Source organism: Pipistrellus hanaki (assembly GCF_964339955.1).
Source record: "Pipistrellus hanaki genome assembly, chromosome: 11".
Taxonomy (NCBI): domain Eukaryota; kingdom Metazoa; phylum Chordata; class Mammalia; order Chiroptera; family Vespertilionidae; genus Pipistrellus; species Pipistrellus hanaki.
Window position 1 is genome coordinate 27,585,544 of NC_140513.1, and position 20,234 is coordinate 27,605,777.

Sequence of the window (20,234 nt, forward strand, 5' to 3'; positions counted from 1 at the left end):
ACGCGGACCCCAGCTTTTGACAGCTTCTGGATGCTCCACCCCTTACTCACGCCCCGCCCCTTTCCCGTGCGTGCCGCCTCCAGGGCCGGCGCCTGACGTCAGCGGAAGTGACGTCGACGGCCGCCGGAGGTGTCGTTGGTGTGTCGCGCTGCTAGGCCTGAGAGTAGACTGGGTTCCGCGCCCAGAAATTTAACGCCATGTCCATCGAAATCGAGTCCTCGGAGTGAGTCCTGCGGTGCGGGGCGTTGGGGAGGCGGCGGGGCCGGGAGCGGAGGGGTGAGGTGGTCAGGAGAGGCGCCCGCGAGGCCAGGGGGTGGAGGGGCATTTCCTTGCCCACAAAGAAGTTTCCTGCATCGCTACCTCGGAGGCGGGTGCACAAGGACGTAGCGGACCAGATGCTCAAAGCCCAGGGGGAGGCGGCGCGGGGCCCGGGGAAGGATATTCCTCGAAGACCCGATCGGGTTGTAGCCATCGCCGCCGATTCCTGGCGCTCCGGGACTTGATCCGATTACCCTTCCTCTCCGGGCTCCCGTCTGATGCTCTGCATAAGGGGCTGCTCTTCCTGCTCCCGTTAGGACAAGTGTGATTCGTTTCCTCTGGGATTGCGTGGCTCCTTTGCTTTCCCCTTTACAGCTCTTAACCCACTGTTGTCACTGTTTCGCTCTCCTGTTTCTTACATACTGTTACATTGGCTTGGCTGCGCAAGTACTGGTTGTGGTCTGCTGCAGCCCAGGGGCCGAGGGTTTGACATGCTTGCTGTAAATGCATAATAAACATTGGCTATTATTTTGTGTTTATTATTTTTCCCCAGAGAGAATTAACTAAATTCTGATCTGAAACCCCTTCCTCAATTTCACCCGTTATACAGTGCTTTCAGTAGAAATAGTGTCGACCATGTATAAGGAAAGAGAAGGAAAACAGTGTATCACAGCATCACACAGTGAACTTTTACAGATTCTTCACTAGACTCTTTAACTCCAGATCAAGAAGTTTTAACTATAAACACATTTAACTAAAACATTTGTAAGTTTTCTGTCACATGTTGAAAATGGATGCTTATTTCAATATTTGGCAATTACCTGACTCCTCTTTTCCTTGGAAACTGAGTTTATAATGTTTTTCCCCCCACTTGTCCTGAAAATTTTGTAATAGAGCCAGTAGGTAGTGTTATTTTTGCAAATGAGGACACATGGATTGGCTTTACTTTTATATACAGTATAGCTCACCTTGTTTGTGTTCAACAAATCCTTATTAAGAAAATCTCAATTCACGTGTTATGGTTGTCATTTTAAAAATGGACCAAATAATCCTAATAAGAATTTAGAGTACTTGTGTTAATGACTAGGCTAAGTTTAAATATTTCACTTAAGTGTGCAACAATGTAATTGTATAAATTAATAAGAAACTTGGCATAATAAAAAGATCTCTGGCCTTGAGAGTTAGAGAGTTACTTTGTACCAACTTTCTTTCTAGCTGACTATGAGACATTAGGCAAATCATTTCCCCCCTGAACCTCAATTCTCCTATTTCTGAGATGGAGGTAGGCGGGATGAGCCCCAGAGTCCCCTGTAACTTAGATTCTGTGATTTTGGACATGCTTTTCTCATATGATAAAGAAATGAAAAGTGGGTAGTGAAAGGACGATGGTTGAGTAGGAGAAAGAAGCTGGGGTGGGCTTTTATTTTGCAGCCTCTCTGGTGACTAGGATCCCTGAACTGGATGACTTGCTTTTTTTTTTTCAGTGTGATCCGACTTATCATGCAGTACCTGAAGGAGAACAGTTTACATCGGGCATTAGCCACTTTACAGGAAGAGACTACTGTGTCTCTGAATACCGTGGACAGCATTGAGAGTTTTGTGGCTGACATTAATAGCGGCCACTGGGACACTGTTTTACAGGCTATACAGTCTCTGAAATTGCCAGACAAAACCCTCATTGACCTCTATGAACAGGTAAGAGTGGATGTGATGCTGATTCCCGTGGGTTGGTTTATTGTGTGACCCCTGACTGAGAAGCATTAGTGAGCATTCCTTCAAGCACTAAAGGGAATAGTCCTTATTCTGTCAAGGTTCAGGTGCTACTTTGTACTTTTTTTCTCTGTTGGAAAAGCTAAGAATTTCCCAAATTGAAAGTATTTCTTAAGTGATCATTAAATGTTCCGACACCAACCATTCTGAAACCAACTAGTGTTTTACTAGTGCACTAACCACCCAAAGTTAGCACAGACCCCATAAGTTAAGGGCTCAGTTCTCTATACTTCAGACACCAGTTGTACTTTAGGGTCTCATGCCACCCACAGTCCTGACTAACGCTATAAATTTGGGGATTCCCATGACACCCTCAATTGATAATTCACTAGAATGAGTTGGAAAGCACTATATTTATTATTGCAATTTTATTATCAAAGATGCAGATTGGAACCAGCCAAAAGAAGTGACACATGGGGTGAGGTCTGGGAGGGTCCTGAACACAGAGCTTCCAATGTTGTCTCCCCATGGATTCAGTGTCTTTCTCACCTGGCATATTAATGTGTTCACCAACCAGGAAGCTCCATTGGGGTTTTTATTGGGGTTTCATTCAGTCTTCAGCTCCCTTAAGATTGGGCTGGCTCAAAGCCTCAACCCTACAGTCACATGGTAACCAGTCCTCATCCTGAGCTATCTTATTAGCACAAACTTAGATGTGATGCAGGGGGCTCCTTAATAACAAAGATACTCCTCTCACTGGCAAACTCTGAGGGTTTCTAGAAGCTCCGTGCCAGGAATCCAGGACAAAAATCATACAAATTATATATTCTACAACAGAACAGAGTGGAGTTTATGGACATAGGAATGTAGCGTTGTTTATAAAAATAGGGTAGTTGATTTGTTTCTTTACAATCTACATGAGTTCAGTAATTCCTCAAAGAAAATTTTGGTACCTGAAGAAAGGTTTCTCTGAAGCCCATGGAGATATTCCCATCTTTAGTTTTCTTCAGCATATGTAGTCTGAACAAATGGCCTGAGAGGAGAGGAGGTTGGTAGATAAAAATGGAGGGTGGAAGCGAAAGATTGAAGTTACTACCGTGTTTTTCCGAAAATAAGACCTAGCGCATCTTTGGGAGCAAAAATTAATATAAGACACTGTCTTATTTTCGGGGAAATAGGGTACTTACAATTACCTCCGTTGTCCACATGAAAAGGAAAAAGGGTATTTCCCAATATAGGAAATCATTTTGATAGGCCATTTCTGCATAAGAAATTATACTGAAAACGAAGTATTATGAGAATGCATTGAAACAGCCATTTTCTTTCATTTGTCCAGGTTGTTCTGGAATTGATAGAACTTCGTGAATTGGGGGCTGCCAGGTCTCTGCTGAGACAGACTGACCCTATGATCATGTTAAAACAAACGCAGCCAGAGCGGTATATTCATCTGGAGAACCTCTTGGCCAGGTCTTATTTTGATCCTCGAGAGGTATGACTGTGATAACAAAAAAAATTGTCGTTAATTTTTGCAAACCTGTAATAATGTAATCGTTTGAAACCATTTAATTGGGTCGTTTTGGGGATTTTGATTTTAATTTTCAATAATACTTTTCCATTTGCATATGTTAAAGGGGTTGATCTTGTTCAGTTTACTGAGTATTGAAGGGTTTCCCTTCTCCACACACCACATTTTAGAGGCTTTGTGTCAGTCAAGAAGCAGAAAGTTTATTCTGATATCATTTCCTCATTAGCCCAAGTACTTGTCTGGCCCTGAAGGGCTTCCTGATGCTGGTATATTCTCTCTGCATTTGTGTCCCTTGCCCCTGACAATTGCACTTTCTTTCAGTTCTTGGAAACTCATGCTTTTCACTTATCAGCCAATTATGTTTACTGGTAGGGCATGGTGACTGATGATCTTTTATTTCCCCAAACCTTTTTTTGTGTATGCTTTCGTTCTTTCTCAGCCAGCCTTTACTAGTCTAAATGGGATGAAGAAAAATAGATATTGGCTAACGGAAAGTTAGAAACCATGAGGATTAAGGGTTACCAAGACAGGATTAATGTTAGAGGTGGTGAAGAATTTCTGGGCTGGGATCATTGACAAAAAAATTACCTAAGTATATAAAAGAATCCTTGGCTGTGCAGATTTTTCAAACACTGGAAAACAACCCTGGCTTTGACATAATTTTCTTGGACTCCTTTGAGAAATAACAGTGTGGATTGTCTGACCTCAGTTTTCTTCCAGCTCATACTTTTGAACTGCAAGTGGACAGAATGGGGAAGTCATTTTTAAAAATGAATTAATTTAATTAACCCCCTGTTTAACTGGGTAGTTTCTTTTCATGTCTTCCATTTTGAGTGTTTCTGCTTGATGATTGTTGTGTCGTGTCTTTTTTTTTTTTTTAATAAGTACAGTCATATTTTGTAACCATTTCTTGGAAATGATGCTACCCCCTTTCCTTTTTCAGGCATACCCAGATGGAAGTAGCAAAGAGAAGAGAAGAGCAGCAATTGCTCAGGCCTTAGCTGGGGAAGTCAGTGTGGTGCCTCCATCTCGTCTCATGGCATTGCTGGGGCAGGTAATTAAAGTTTGTGGAACTGAAATTACCCTTTATATAAACTACGTGTACAAGCTAAAGGAATCAGGCATTCTGTGTATTGATAACTATCCGTGTAGCTGTTTGTACTAACAGCTGTGCCATGCCATCCTCATATTATAGATGAGTGGTTAAGAGCATAACTCTATGCCCACCTGGTATGGCCCAGTGGTTGAGTGTTGACCTATGAACAAGGAGGTCATGTTTCAAATCCCGATCAGGACACATGCCCAGGTTTCAGGCTTGATCCCCAGTGTGGGGCATGATCAATGATTCTCTCTCATTGATGTTTCTATCTTTCATTCCCTTCCCTTCCTCTCTGAAATCAATAAAAATATATATATATATATTAAAAAAAAAAAAAAGAAGAACAAGAACAAGAACATAAGCTCAAGTCAGAATTAGGGTGACCATAGAAGTTAACATTTCATCTAGGATAACTTAAGGGCACTCTTGATTGTAGAATAACTTTGGTACTTGACACAAGAATATGTGTTGGCAGCCATTGTAACAACAGTGCAAGAGATTGATCCTATTATAAGAATTCAGTAGTTGATAATGGGAATGTCATCAAATCTAGGAATAGAGAAGAATTATTCACCTTATGGTTTGGGATGCTTGCTTTAGAATGGGGGGAATGGTCAGCTCAGAGCTTTTACTCATATTTTATACAGCATAATTTCAGATAGATTGAAAGTTATATATTTTGAGAAAACAAAAACTAGTAGATAATATAATGTATTAAACCTCCTACTAGGGAAGGACTTCCTATGATTAGGGAGTAAACATCCAGGTAAAGGTCAATAAACATAGTCACTTAAGAGTTCAACATAAGGTAAAAAGAAAGCTATAAGGCTGTAATAAAAAAAAAGGGGGGAGGGGTGGCTCTAGCTGGTTTGGCCCAGCGGATAGAGACTCAGCCTGTGGACTGAGGGGTCCCAGGTTTGATTTCATTCAAGGGCACATGCCAGGGTTTTATGCTCAATCCCCGGTAGGGGGTGTGCAGGAGGCAGCCGATCAATGATTGTCTCATCATTGATGTTTCTATCTCTCCCTCTCCCTTTCTCTCTGAAATCAGTAATATATATTTTTAAAAAGGCAGATTGGAGAAAAAAATTCTTTTTGGCAAACATAAATAACAACTTGATCACCTTAAAAGCTCAAATTATTGCCAAAACCGGTTTGGCTCAGTGGTAGAGCGTCGGTCTGCGGACTGAAAGGTCCCAGGTTCGATTCCGGTCAATAGCATGTACCTTGGTTGCGGGCACATCCCTGGTAGGGGGTGTGCAAGAGGCAGCTGGTCGATGTTTCTCTCTCATCGACGTTTCTAGCTCTCTATCCCTATCTCCTCCTCTCTGTAAAAAATCAATAAAATATATTTAAAAAAAAAAAAAGCTCAAATTATTAATCAGAGAACTGACTAAAGCAAGGTATAACTTTCCATTCATTAAATTAGCAGATTTTTTAAATGTTAGCCAAACTGTTGAGTTTTCTTTTATTTATTTATTTATTTATTTTAATCCTCACCCAAGGATATTTTTCCATTGATTTTTAAGAGAGAATGGAAGGGAGGGAGAAAGGGATGAGGAGAGAGAGAGACAGACAGACATTAACCTGTTGCCTCCCACACATGCCCTGAGCGTGGCCAGGGACCAAACTGCAACCGAGGTACACATGCTCTTGACTGGGAATTGAATCTTTGGTCTACAGGCTGTTGCTCTAACAACCACTGAGCAAAACTGGCCAGGGTGAGTTTTCTTGATATAACTAAGGGAAAAAGGAATAAATATTGTGCCTGTCATATAGATTTGACATATATTATTTAGTGGTATCCTTTTAGCAACTCTAAGAATTAGGCTTTTACTTCTTTTAGTGCATGAAATTGGGAATCAGAATAACATTGGGCAAATGATCTGGCCTAGGGCCATCTGTCTCTTATGTCCATGATTTTTTCATTCATAATATAGTTGTGAGTGCTGTTGAAGTTGTGACTTTTTGGGAAAATAGTTTGTCATTGTATATTGGGAGACTTAACCATTCGTGTTCTTTTTTGGATTCAATAATTTATATTCTGGGAATCTACTCCAAGGTGGGAGTAACCCTAAAATAGAAAAAGCCTATGTTCAAAGATGTTCATTGCAGCATTATTTAGATGAGTAAAAAATTGGAAATGTGTAAATGTCCATTAACATACTAGTTAAATAAACTGTGAAACAATCAGGATATATTTTATAACCATTGAAATGATAATTATGGCATAGCATGATCTGATGTTAGGTGAAAATGAAGAATATAAAACTTTACCTATAGTATAGTTACAACTACATTAATTAAATACATGTGTAAGGAGGAATACTAGAAGGTAATATGAAAAATGTAACAGTGGCTGTGTTCAGATGTTAGAACTATGGGAGATTTTTGTTTTCCAAATTTTATTTATAATAAAGAGTCACACCTATAAGAAAATAGATGTGGAAAGATGAACCTGTTGGCTCTTAGAGTTCCCTCCACCCTGAGCTCAGCCTGGGTTCCTGGGACACACAGAGCAGCGTAGATTATGCTGTGTTTAGATGGTTGGGTCTGGATGGTTCAGTTTCCTGTGAACCTCATTCTTTCACACTTGGCTTTGAGCAATCAGGAACAGATCTTAAAAGCACCCAAGTGGATTATTATACATTGCTCTTTTCATAGGCGCTGAAGTGGCAGCAGCACCAGGGGTTGCTTCCTCCTGGTATGACCATAGATTTGTTCCGAGGCAAAGCAGCTGTCAAAGATGTGGAAGAAGAGAAGTTTCCTACACAGCTGAGCAGGCATATTAAGGTAGGGTCCTTTGACACTCGGCCGGTTGGTAATCATCTGTTGGGGACTCAGCATGTGCTTCCTCAGTCAGGCCCTGTGCTAGGCACTTGAGTTAGAAAGCAGAATTCATTCTCCAGCTCTGATAACATTCAGGGTTGCTGTTAGTGACCATGGGGTCCTGTAGCCTGGCAGTGGCACACCTCAGTTGTATAACCAAGTGGACATACATTTGACATTTGGCCCGTCATCTGCCTTTGCGCTTTCTCCACAGAAGCCTGCATTTGGAAGAATGATTATCTCTTTGGTTAAACCTGGGACTAGCTATGAACTTTTAATGTATTTGTCTTGTGCAACATTTGTGTTTTTGTCTGCTCCATGTCAGCCAAAGTATCAGACATGGATTGTAAAGTGGGCTTGTGTAGTATTTGAGGAAAATAATTTATCATCTTAAGGCTGGTTCTTGTTTATTTTCTTTTAATCTGAGAAAAAGCACAATCAAGTAATTGCAGCAGTTTCCAGAATTACTATTTCAGCATCTTTTTTATATTATAGTTTTTGGGTTTTTGCTCTCATTGAATTTATGGATTTTAAAAAATAATTCATGTTTCTCAAATCTTTTGACTTCAACTTAGTGCATTGAATTAGTCTTTTCTGGATTATATGTTTTGACTTGCATTCAAAGATGATTTTGAGCAGTACTTTTACCCTGGCTGAAGCCTTGGGACAAAGAGAAATCTATTATTATGCTGATGGGCTAAGATTTTTGTTACAAACACTTTCCGTTTTTTGGCATTTAAATTGAAATTCATAAAAGAGCTTTTCTCTGTTATTATCTGTTTAATGTTTTGTAAGTGCTCATCTGTTATTAGGAGCATGATTGCTGATAAATGCTCAGGATACATTGCTCAGATAAAAGTCTCTATTAGATTTAATTAGTTCTCCTAGAGTTAGTCACCTCCACATTATCACCTGATTAAGTGAAGGTCATATAAAGAAACTGATAGAAAATTCATTTACAAAACAGTACATGAAAGCTGACATTTATTTTATAAAAATGACTTTTCCTTAGATGCACAACAGGAACATATGCCATATTAAGTTGAGTGTGAAAGTCATGCTAATTGTGGCTGACTCTGGTAAAAGCTTATTGTTCGGGTTATAGGGTTATTTGTTCTAAGTTCCATTATAAAATATATATATCTTACTTTTTCTTTGAAAATGTCAACTTCACATTAAAAAATGAGCTTCATCTGACAGCCTAGACATAAAACTGGTCAGAGAAAATATATCCACAACCTTCTGGTGTCCAGGTACAGAAATGTCTCTCCAGTGCTCCAGTAGAATAAGCTAGCTATGACTTGATGCTAGGGCAGGGTTTCCCAAAAGGTTAAAATGGGAATTATTTTAAGGCCACTAGATAAAAATGTATCTGTTTCATTGTTTTATTTGAAACAGTTTGGTCAGAAATCACATGTGGAGTGTGCTCGATTTTCTCCAGATGGTCAGTATTTGGTCACTGGGTCTGTTGATGGATTCATTGAAGTATGGAACTTCACAACTGGAAAAATCAGGAAGGTAAAGTATTTAAAATATATTAACTTTTCTAGTGAAAGAAATTACTATTGTTATTTTTAAACTATTTATTTATACACTGCATGTTTTAAAATATATTTTTATTTCAGAGCTGGAGAGGGAGGGAGGGAGGGAGGAAGGGAGGGAGGGAGGGAGGGAGGGAGGGAGGGAGGAGAGAGAGAGAGAGAGAGAGAGAGAGAGAGAGAGAGAAGAGAGAAGAGAAAGAGATATCAATGATGAGTGATTGATTGGGTGCCTTCTGCCTTCTGCACACCCCATATTGGGGATCGGGCCAGCAATCCAGACATGTGTCCTGACCAGGAATCAAACCATGACCTCCTGGTTCATAGGTTGATGCTCCACACTGAGCAATGCTGGCTGGGCTATTTATATACTTTAAACTCATTTTTTGAATGGGTGATATGTACATCTGATAAAATATTTTATGAAACAGAAAATTTGTTCAGTAAAAGGTCATGCTACCACCCTTGTCCCTCAGCTGGTCAGTTCCTTTCCTTGGTCCAGCCAGGTTACCAGTTTCTTGTGTAACCTTCCTGGAATATTCTAGGTATGTATGTGTAAGCAGTTACTTTTTATTCCCAATCTAACCTAATTATAGTACTAAATATGCTTCTCTTATTAGAGTGAGAAAACGTCTTTTTATATGTGAAAAACCACTTATATTTCCTATTCTGTGAAGTTTGTTCATATCTTTTGCCTGTTTTTTTTTTTAGTTCATTTTTAGAAAAGATTTTTATTTATTTATTTTAATCAAATTATTATCTGTGTACATATTTTACCACTGCCCCCCTTTTGTTGATTTTTAGACAGAGAGAAAGGGAGAGGGGGAGAGAGAGAAACATCAATGTGAGAGTGAAATATTGACCAGCTGCCTCCTGTACACTACTATCTAACAGGGATTTAACCTGCAACTCAAGCATATGCCCTGATTGGTAATTGAACCAGCAACCTTTTGGTGCATGGGATGATGCCCAACCAACTGGGCCACACTGGCCAGAGCTGCCCAGTTTTCTTTTGGATTGTATCTTAACTGATTTGTTGGAGCTTTTTATTTCTAAAAATATATTTTTATTAATTTCATAGAGGAAGGGAGCAGGAGATAGAAATATCAATGATGAGAGAGGATGGTTCATTGGCTGCCTCTTACATGCCCCCTGGATTGAGCCTGCAATCCAGACATGTACCCTAACTGGGAATCTGACCTTGACCTTCTGGTTCATAGGTTGACAATCCACTGAGCCACACTCGTCAGGCTATTGGAGCTTATAAAGTTTGAGCTTATCAACCTTTGCAATCTATTATATTGCAAGTATTTTTCAGTTTTGACTTTTGTCTTGATTTTGCTTATGGTTTTGGTTTATAGATTTAAAATCTTTTATATCATCATATGTATCCATCTTTTCTTCCACAATTTCTTCTATTCTTTTTATGTTTCATTTTATGTTCAATTTTTGATCCATCTGAAATTTCTTTAGTGAGATAAAGTTAGTGTAGATAAAATTTAATCATTTCCCCAAATAGCTATTTATTGACTTTCCACTGATTTAAATTGTAATCTTTATCATAGAATACTAAATTCTACTTGGGTAGTGAATTAATGAGTGATATTCACTTTCTACTTTATATTTTTTATAGTTTATCTTTTTTTTTTTTAAACCATGAAGCAATCTCAGTTTATAATTTTTTTAAAAAGAGATACTTCTGTTTGAACAATAATGGATGATAAAAATAAGCATCCATAAAATGGATTATAATTAAATATATTAGTCAGTACAGATAGTATTATATAGAGGAAAAGGAGCTGACAGTTTGGAAAAAACATTAGTTTCTCACATTATACCCCTAAGATAAATAAATTCAGATTTATTTAAGATGTACAATATGAAACTGTGCACCCATGGAGACAGACAACAGTGTGGTGAAGGCCAGGGGAGGGGTGGAGATGAGCGGGGCATCTGTAATAATGTCAGTAATAAAAAAAATTGTAGGGAAATTTTGCTTAGGAAAGATTAGTAAGCATGCTTGCTTCAGTAGCGCATACACCAAAATTGAATGATACAGAGAAGATCAGCGTGGCCCCTGCACAAGGATGACATGCAAATTCATAAAATGTTCCATATTTTTTCATGTAATAAAAGTGTTTGTTTAAAAGAAAAAAGATTAGTAAGCAAAAGATAGAAGCTGTTAGGTTGGCATTTTTTACAGTGTTTGAATTGTGTAAAATTATTTATTCCCAGCAGTATCAGTTGTTTGTTAGGAATTTGTGTGCATGCCACTACTATTTGCTTTGGAGATTTAGAGTAGGTACAGCCATTATCCTGCTTTCAGTGAGATTGTAGAGATCTGGGATAACTGGGTTTTGTTTTGTTTTGATAACTGCTTATCATTGTTTCCTTTAGGATCTTAAGTACCAGGCCCAGGATAACTTTATGATGATGGATGATGCTGTTCTCTGCATGTGTTTTAGCAGAGATACAGAAATGTTAGCAACTGGGGCTCAAGATGGAAAAATCAAGGTATGAATAAGTGGCACAAACTTATGCAGACATTCAGAGAGTTCTGTAATGAGAGAGTGTCCTACATATGATATGGGCTTGATAACAGCTGTTTATTGAGCATCAACTTTGTGCTACTCAGTTTATTTTTTCTTGTTTAACCTAGTAACAATTCTGCTAGTGAGTTCCAATAATTTGTTTAAGATCAGTTAGTGAGCAATAGGTCTGAGACTTCAATTCAAATCTGCTCATGCCCTTTCCGCTGTACCACCATTGCTCACTTTATATGATGTGTTGTACTTTGTGTTGGTTTGTTGTTGTTGTGTGCTTTTTTGTTTTAGTGAATGGGATGTTTTTAGAGAATGGGGTAGTCTGCAGTTGATTAGCTGTGGCTTGTATTTAATTGCTGGTAAAATGCCCTGAGCTAGGTAAAATACAGAAGTAGTCTCTGCTAAGTGAACTTAGTCTAAATTTTTGTTTTAATAATTAATAAGGAAAGAGGTTTAACTTCCAAAGGATTCAGTTATCATTGTACTTTGTAAACCAGACGTATCATATTCATGCACTTTTAATGTTGTTTTAGGACATTAGTGAGCATTGCATCTTGCTTGGTTCTATGGACATTCTATTTACAAGTTTTTACTATTCTTTTTTTTTTTTAATAAAGGTATGGAAAATTCAGAGTGGACAGTGTTTAAGGAGATTTGAAAGGGCACACAGTAAAGGTGTCACCTGTCTAAGCTTTTCTAAGGATAGCAGTCAAATCCTTAGTGCCTCTTTTGACCAGACAATTAGGTAAGTAAGAATCCCCAACTGCCTTTACTTGGGTTTGATGTGATGAAGCTCTGAAGGGAGGGAGGTACTAGTGATTCCTTACACTTTCACCAGGATGGTATTATATTATATATAGAGTGAGGTATGTGAGACCTCATTTCCCCTGGCAGAGGACAGCTGGCACAGCGCTATAATTTTGCTATGGAGTCGTTACCCACCTGCAGCTGAATCATGCTAGAGGGCATATTACAAATACAGATTCCTGGAAGCTAGCCAAGACCTCGAAGTCTGTCCCTGAACAGAAACCTGTGGTATTATTGGCATATTTTCTACCAGTTTCTGTGCCAACCTTTTGTTTTATTTTTGTTTGTTTAACATAATGAAAATTATACTGACATGTAAATGTATAGCCCTGTTTCTTCACTTAATATTATAATAAGAGCTTCAGTAATTCATCTAAAATGCTTTCAACACTAGATCTCAACCGTAATATATAAGCTATTAATTGTTCTTTTCATTTCCTTTAATGTGTGATAGAATTCATGGTTTAAAATCTGGGAAGACCCTGAAGGAATTTCGTGGCCATTCTTCCTTTGTTAATGAAGCAACGTTTACACAAGATGGACATTATATTATTAGTGCATCTTCCGATGGCACTGTAAAGGTTAAGTATTTGCTACTGGATTATTGTGGGGTATCTATTCCCTTTTTGCCCTTTAAGGAGTTTTCAGTGGTGGTAAGGGTGATAATTGTGGTGGAGTAAACCTCTTTACTAGCTATTTTAGTTATAATTGAGGTGAGTCTGAGACAGTAATAATATTCTGTGGGTAATTCCTATTGGCCTAGGAACCTCAAATCTCAAATCTACAAAGTCAGACTTTAGCATGTGTAAGAAAAGAGGAAAGGTGTGGAGTCCTAGATGTAAGTCATCCCCCATTTACAGTACTTAAATTTGATCTTATCATAGGTATGGTCCACCCACCACAAATTCACATAGGGCTCAGTGGCCAAATAAATAGCTATCTTTTTTGTTGCTCAGCCTCATCCAACCCCTGACCCCCACATTTAGGGTCTTCCTAGTAGCATTTGTAGAGGAACAGAGAGGTAGACAGTTAGAACCAAAGCCCTCTCTCAGATACTTATGTAATGCCCTCAGCTGAAAGTAACGGATCTTTAGTATGTTAGATCTGTTTTAAGAGAGGGCCTCATTTTCTAGGAAAGGTGAGAAGTCCAAGTAGTAAATTGCTGAGGATCTTGAGACATTCCATTTACATTCTAGAGCTGCTTTTAAATTGCCTTTTGCAAGTCTTGTAGCGAAAGACCTCAACATTTTTTTTTTTTTTTTGGGAAGGACATTATACTTTATTAGAATGGAGTGGGTCTGGGAACAGTGATGGGAAGATTGTAGTGATATTTTATACTAACATGAATCAGCAAACTCTGCATATTCAGTGCCTGACCTCCCCCACCCTTCCTTTCGACTGGGAAGACCTCAACATTTTAACACAAACCCCTAAAAGTCAGACCATTCTGAGGTTTGTTGTGGCTTGGGAATCTAACCAGAAACATGACAGTAGGAGATATACTTTTTCTCAGGATGGATGGGGAAATACACAGGAGTCTTAGTATTTTAGTCATGGGATTTTCCCTCTTTGTACTATGTATAGGACCTCACAAGATGTAAAATGCCCTTGGGAGGGAGGTTAACTGGGCCTCTCTGTTTTAAGGTCTTTTCCTTTAGTTCCACAGTAGAAAGGGTAAAGCCTCTCACTGACTTTTTAGTCAGAAAACACTAAGACACTTTGAACTCTGATATCTGAAATGTTCGTTTCTCTTCTAAGCAACTAGGCTTTAGGGAAAATTGGGACGGATAATTACAATATTTATTAGGAAAATAAACAGTAGGGCACTAACGAGTGGGCACCTATTTCCTTCTGTTTATGGTATTCAGCATCTGTTTTGTGCCAAGCTCTGTTGAAGGCACAACATAGTTTATACCTTTGAAGCTTTTATGCCTCATTGAGTGGTGTCCAGACAAGTATTTGGTCCATTTCTTTTCTGAGTGCATCTCAGAAAAGGAACTTTATTTTCTGAGTCAGTTTATTCTGTTTTAGTAATCTAATTTGCATTGTTTAAAAACCTCAAACCTGTAGCCGTAGCTGGTTTGGCTCAAGTGGATAGAGCATCAGCCTGCAGACTGCAGGGTCCCAGGTTCTATTCCAGTCAAGGGCACGTACCAGTAGAGGATGTGCAGGAGGCAGCTGATCAGTGATTCTCTCTCATCATTGATGTTTCTATCTCTCTCCCTCTCTCTTTCTCTCTGAAATCAATAAAAAGTATATTTAAGCAAACTAAATAAAACCTCAAAACTGTAGAAATTCTTAGGCTTTAATATTTTTTTATTTTTATTTTTGTCATAGATATGGAATATGAAGACCACAGAATGTTCAAATACCTTTAAATCCCTGGGCAGCACTGCAGGGACAGACATCACTGTCAACAGTGTGATCCTGCTTCCTAAAAACCCAGAGCACTTTGTGGTGTGCAACAGATCAAACACGGTGGTCATCATGAACATGCAGGGGCAGGTGAGTGCGCGGGAAGTGCCTGTGGGCCATTCCCAAATCAGCATGTCTTGGAACTGGCCCTTCCAGTAACCAAATACGGGCTCACCACTCCAAAAAGCATATATATTGTACTTGTTATTCAAATGTTTATTTAAACTGTATTCTTCAGCCTTTCAAAAGTTACCTCCTTTCCCCAGGGTTTTTGTATATTATGTTGTTCTTTTGCATCCGTGGGGTAAATGAGGCTCTTGCCTCTGCAGAATCTCATTGAAGATTTTAAGATTAACAATTCCTGTCAGGCCGAAACCGGTTTGGCTCAGTGGATAGAGCATCGGCCTGCGGACTGAAGGGTCCTGGGTTCGATTCTGGTCAAGGGCATGTACCTTGGTTGCGGGCACATCCCCAGTAGGGAATGTGCAGGAGGCGGCTGATCGATGATTCTCTCATCGATGTTTCTAACTCCCTATCCCTCTCTCTTCCTCTCTGTAAAAAATCAATAAAATATATTTTAAACACACACACACACAAAAAAAAAAACAAAAACAAAACAAAACAAAAAAACAATTCCTGTCAGAGTGAGGGAGATAGAGTATGTCAGTTACCAATTTGGAACATCTAGCTACCACATGATCTCAGAACACTAGTAGAAAGGCAACCATATTTTCATGATGTATATTTATAATCAGCACATTTGCATGGTTCCCAAGGAACCTCACCAGGGACATTAGAAGCTTCAAGGTTGAGGTCTCTAGCCCTGGGAACATGGGTGGTGCTGTTGAAATGTTGGCTTGTGCACTTGGGATTCTGCTGAGCCTGGAGAAGACCCAGGGGTTTGTGTATTGAACTCTTTTCCTTCAATCCCTATAACTAATAGAAATTAGTACTTTAAGATCCTTGGTTGAGATGGTTGGTTTGTGGTATCTGCTGGGCCCTGCATAGTAACAACAGGTGCCTACTTCATCATTTTTCACTTGACATTTTAAAGACTTTATTAAGCAAAAATAATTTTAGATTCATAAGGAAGTTGTTCCTGTGTACTCTTTCCCCAATGATGATAGCTTTTATAACCATAGTATAATTATCAAAACCTAGAAATTGACATTACTACAATTCTGTTAACTCAAATGCACCCTTATTTGGATTTCACCAGTTTTTACATTCATTCATTTTGAGACAGGAAGTTAATTGTTCAATGAAATTTCACTACATGTATAGAATTATGTAACCACTAGAGGCCTGGTGCACAAAATTCATGCACTGGGGTTGGGGGAGTCCCTTAGCTCAGCCTGCACCCTCTCACAGTCCGGTCCGGGAGCCCTCTGGGGATGTCCTAAGCCATCAGTTGGACATCTTTAGCGCTGCTGCAGAGGCCAAAGAGGCTTCTGTTACTCGCCACTGTGCCTTCCAGCTGTGAGCCCAGCTCAGGGCTTTTGGCTCAGAGATGCTCCCTCTGTAGGAGTGCACTGACCACCAGGGGCAGTTCCTGCATTGAGCACCTGCCCCTGGTGGTCAGTGTGTGTCATAGTGACCATTCATTCCTCTGGTCAATTTGCATATTGGACTTTTATTATATAGGATCACCATAATTAGAATAAAGAACAGTTCATCATCATCATAGCCCTGACCAGTTTGGCTCAGTGGATAGAACGTCAGCCTGGGGACTTAATCAATATCTCACTCCTATCCACTCTGTAAAAAGTCAATAAAAAATATATATATATATAAAAAGAACTGTTCATCACCCCCAAAGAAACTTTCTCATACTACATATTTATAGTCAAACCTTCCCAAACAACATTAACCACTGGTCTGTTTTCCATTATTATAATTTTGTCATTTTGAGAGTGGTGGATAAAGGAATCATACGGTATGTAACATTTATAACCTTTGCTATTTGTTTCAGCTTTATTTGTGATGATTTTAAATGGTATATAAAATATAGCAAACGAAGTCTTAGAGACAGTTCCAGCCTGCATGGGGAGAGTATCTCATTGTTAGAATGGGGAGACTGATTCCATAAAGTATTGAGAAACAGTGGTATATTGACTTAGAAATAATAAAAATAATAATAATAAAATAAACTGCTGCTAATACAGATGTTTTGTTTTTTGCTTTGGGCTGTGATATGATCTAGATTGTCAGAAGCTTCAGCTCTGGTAAGAGAGAAGGTGGTGACTTTGTTTGCTGTGCCCTCTCCCCCCGGGGTGAATGGATTTACTGTGTGGGAGAGGACTTCGTGCTCTACTGTTTCAGCACCGTCACTGGCAAACTGGAGAGAACTCTGACAGTGAGTATTCCTGACTAAAAGACCGGCTAAAGGAATTTTGTTACCTTTTCCTGACTGCTGTCAGTGTAAACCTTGATATAAAAATTTTATCACTAAATAAAATAAAGGGTCCATAAGTAATTATATGGAATTTCCTCCTCTCTTAAGAAAAGTCATCTTTCATTGAGCCCTCAGCTTCAAGTGGATAGGGTGGGTGTACATAAAGTAGAGAAGTAAAAAGGGAATATGTTTAGATAGCCACCTAAATTACCTATATATTCCTCAGGGAGATTGGAGAGTGACAGATATAGCTAATTCTGCCCATGTCTTTACAAAGACACATTATCCTATCAAATTGATTTGATTATGTTTTTTAAATTGCTCTTGTCAGAGTCATTATAAGGGGTAATTAATATCAGTAAACCAAAGTACTGTTTACTGTTATTATTACTGTTGTAATAATAGCCCCCAAATTTCAGTGGCTTAAACACAAAGTTTATTTACTCGTAACCCTGCTCATGAATCTGTGTGCCACTAGCTCTCTGCCTACTGGCCCACTCTCCTGTAGCTCTACACCTGCTGGCCCACCCTCCCATAGCTTCCTCCGCCCCCCATCCCCTTTCATAGCTTGCTGCCCTGCCCCTGTCCTGTAGCTCTCTGCTGCCTGCTTGTAGCCAGTAGCTCGCTGCTGCCCTCCTGTAGCTTCCTCTGACCGCCCCTCTTCTTCCCCCCCATAACTTGCTGCCCTGCCCCCTCCTGTAGCTCTCCACAGCCTGCTTGTAGCTCGCTGCTCCATCCTCCTGCTTATCCGTGATCCGGTCATTACATAGTCGGTTGTTACGCTTCACGGCGTAATGACCATCAGCATATTACATCTTTATTATATAGGATTATATAATACTAGAGGCCCGGTGCACAAAATTGTGCATGGGTGTGATCCCTCGGCCTGGCCAGCAATCAAGGCCAATTGGGGTCAGGGGGAGGGACCACAGGAGGTTGGCCAGCCGCAGGAGGTTGGCTGTGGGAGCATCTGCCCTGCCCCCTGGCGGTCAGTGCACATCATAGTTATGGATCATTTGGTCATTCAGTTGCTTAGGCTTTTATATATATAAATGAGTTGGATAACCCTCCATCTTTTAGCTGTGCAATTTGGAATATATGGACTCCAAGATCTCAGGAGTAAAAGATAGGTGGAGGGCTCTATTGGATGTTTTTAAGACCCACATCTGGAAGTGGCTTATATTACTTTGTTCCTCATTCATTTTTGGCTAGAATTCAGTCACATAGTCACACCCAAATGCAAGGGGGACATGGAAAATGTAATCTCTGTGGCCCAGGAAGCAATGATATGGTGAACATATGAAAAATTATATATGTACTGCCCATGTTAGAGAATAATCCCTTGTATCATTCTTGAGTGAACTTTTGGCACACCTGCCTTGGGAAGCCTCCAATATGTGAGCAAAACAAGGTGAGGTAGAGTGTGTCTAACTGTGCCGAGACCGGTTTGGCTCAGTGGATAGAGCGTCGGCTTGTGGACTCAAAGGTCCTGGGTTCGATTCCGGTCAAGGTCATGTACTTAGTTGTGGGCACATCCCCAGTGGGGGGTGTGCAGGAGGCAGCTGATCGATGTCTCTTATCGATGTTTCTGGCTCTCTATCCCTCTCTCTTCCTCTCTGTAAAAAATCAATAAAATATATTTTAAAAAAAAGAGAGAGAGAGAGAGAGAGAGAGAGAGTAGCTGAGAGAGAGAGAGAGCGAGAGAGAGAGAGAGAGAGAGAGAGAGAGAGAGAGAGAGAGAAGAGAGAGAGAGAGAGAGTGTCTAGCTGAGAGGCCTGGTCAGTCGAAGTTCACTGAGTTGAAGGAATCATTTAGTCTTATCCACTGTCGTGGGACAAAGTGTTATTTACACATTATGAAAAACAGTACAAAAAATATGAACAATGTAATAGCTTGTTCATGGTTTGTGTGTTGCCTTAGACTTGATTCCTTTGGTGGAAAGTGGAAGCTTCATCCTTATTCTCTCCCCCAACTCTGGAAGCCTCTTCAGAGTGTTGTTTTTTTTGTTTTGTTTTGTTTTTTTAATAGCATTATATACCCTAACCCTACGTTTTACTTTTTCCAGGTCCATGAGAAGGATGTGATTGGGATTGCACATCATCCTCATCAGAACCTGATAGCTACCTACAGTGAAGATGGACTCCTAAAACTCTGGAAACCTTAATTAGTCTTTTTTCTTTAAACTAGCTTGTGCGCATGTACTTAAATGAAGACATATTCATACATTGCTTTTTTTTTTTTTTTGCCAGTTTATCTAACTTGTCTGAATTAGGTACAAGAATAATTTTGTGAAAGTTCATGTTTAAGTTAGCAGTTACCCTTTTCTATACACTTTTAAGGTATTCATTTGTCTTTCTAATTGGGGCGATCACTAAATGTTTTCAATAATCTTTTATCTGGAGAATGAAATAATTGATATAATTATTTCATATAATTCTTTGATTATTGCAATGCTGATTAAAATGTGCCTCCTTGCAGGCAACTTGTAAATAGGGAACTATCCCATATTCAGTAGCTAGTCGTCTTTTTTTTTTTTTTTTAGATGGTAATAAACTTTATACCTTTCTGGAGTCTTCGTTTTTAAATGTAAAAGTGCTTATCTAGTTAGCATATTAGAATCTAATGAGGTGGGTGGGACATGGACATTATTATACCTGAATCTTAAATACAGTAGGAAGTCAACTTCTGGGTAGAAGAAGAAACTGTATGTGAAAAGGTTAGATGTTACATAGGATCACATTTCACTGCCTATACCCTTCCATTCTTTTTTTTTTTTTTTTTAATTTTAAATGAATAGCTCTTTTTATTCTAAGTAATTTTTTTTTTTAAATCTTTATTGTTGAGAGTATTACAAATGTTCCCACTTCTCTCCCTCATTCCCCCTCCACCCAGTTTCTGCTCACCCCAGACCTTCACCACCTTACTGTCTGTGTCCATAGATAAATAACATCTTTGGTTAATCTCTTCCTGCCCTCCCTCTCTTTTTCCCTCTGAGATTCATCAGTTTGTTCTATGCTTTCGTGCCTTTGATTCTATCTTATTCACCAGTTTATTTAGTTCATCAGATTTCTCACTTATTTTGATTATTAGATTCAATTGTTAATAGATATGTACT

At 39.3% G+C, this 20,234-nt stretch overlaps 1 protein-coding gene across 1 annotated transcript; it reads left to right on the forward strand.

Moving 5' to 3' along the window:
- Positions 1–88: 88 nt before the first annotated feature.
- SMU1 (SMU1 DNA replication regulator and spliceosomal factor) lies at positions 89–19,689 on the forward strand. The gene is made up of 12 exons (XM_084897993.1): positions 89–223; positions 1,743–1,953; positions 3,305–3,457; positions 4,437–4,547; positions 7,257–7,385; positions 8,820–8,939; positions 11,357–11,473; positions 12,120–12,247; positions 12,764–12,890; positions 14,647–14,814; positions 16,928–17,080; positions 19,185–19,689. The coding sequence occupies exons 1-12, from the start codon at positions 198–200 to the stop codon at positions 19,281–19,283; spliced, it is 1,542 nt and encodes a 513-aa protein (XP_084754119.1). The 5' UTR covers positions 89–197; the 3' UTR covers positions 19,284–19,689.
- Positions 19,690–20,234: the final 545 nt, after the last annotated feature.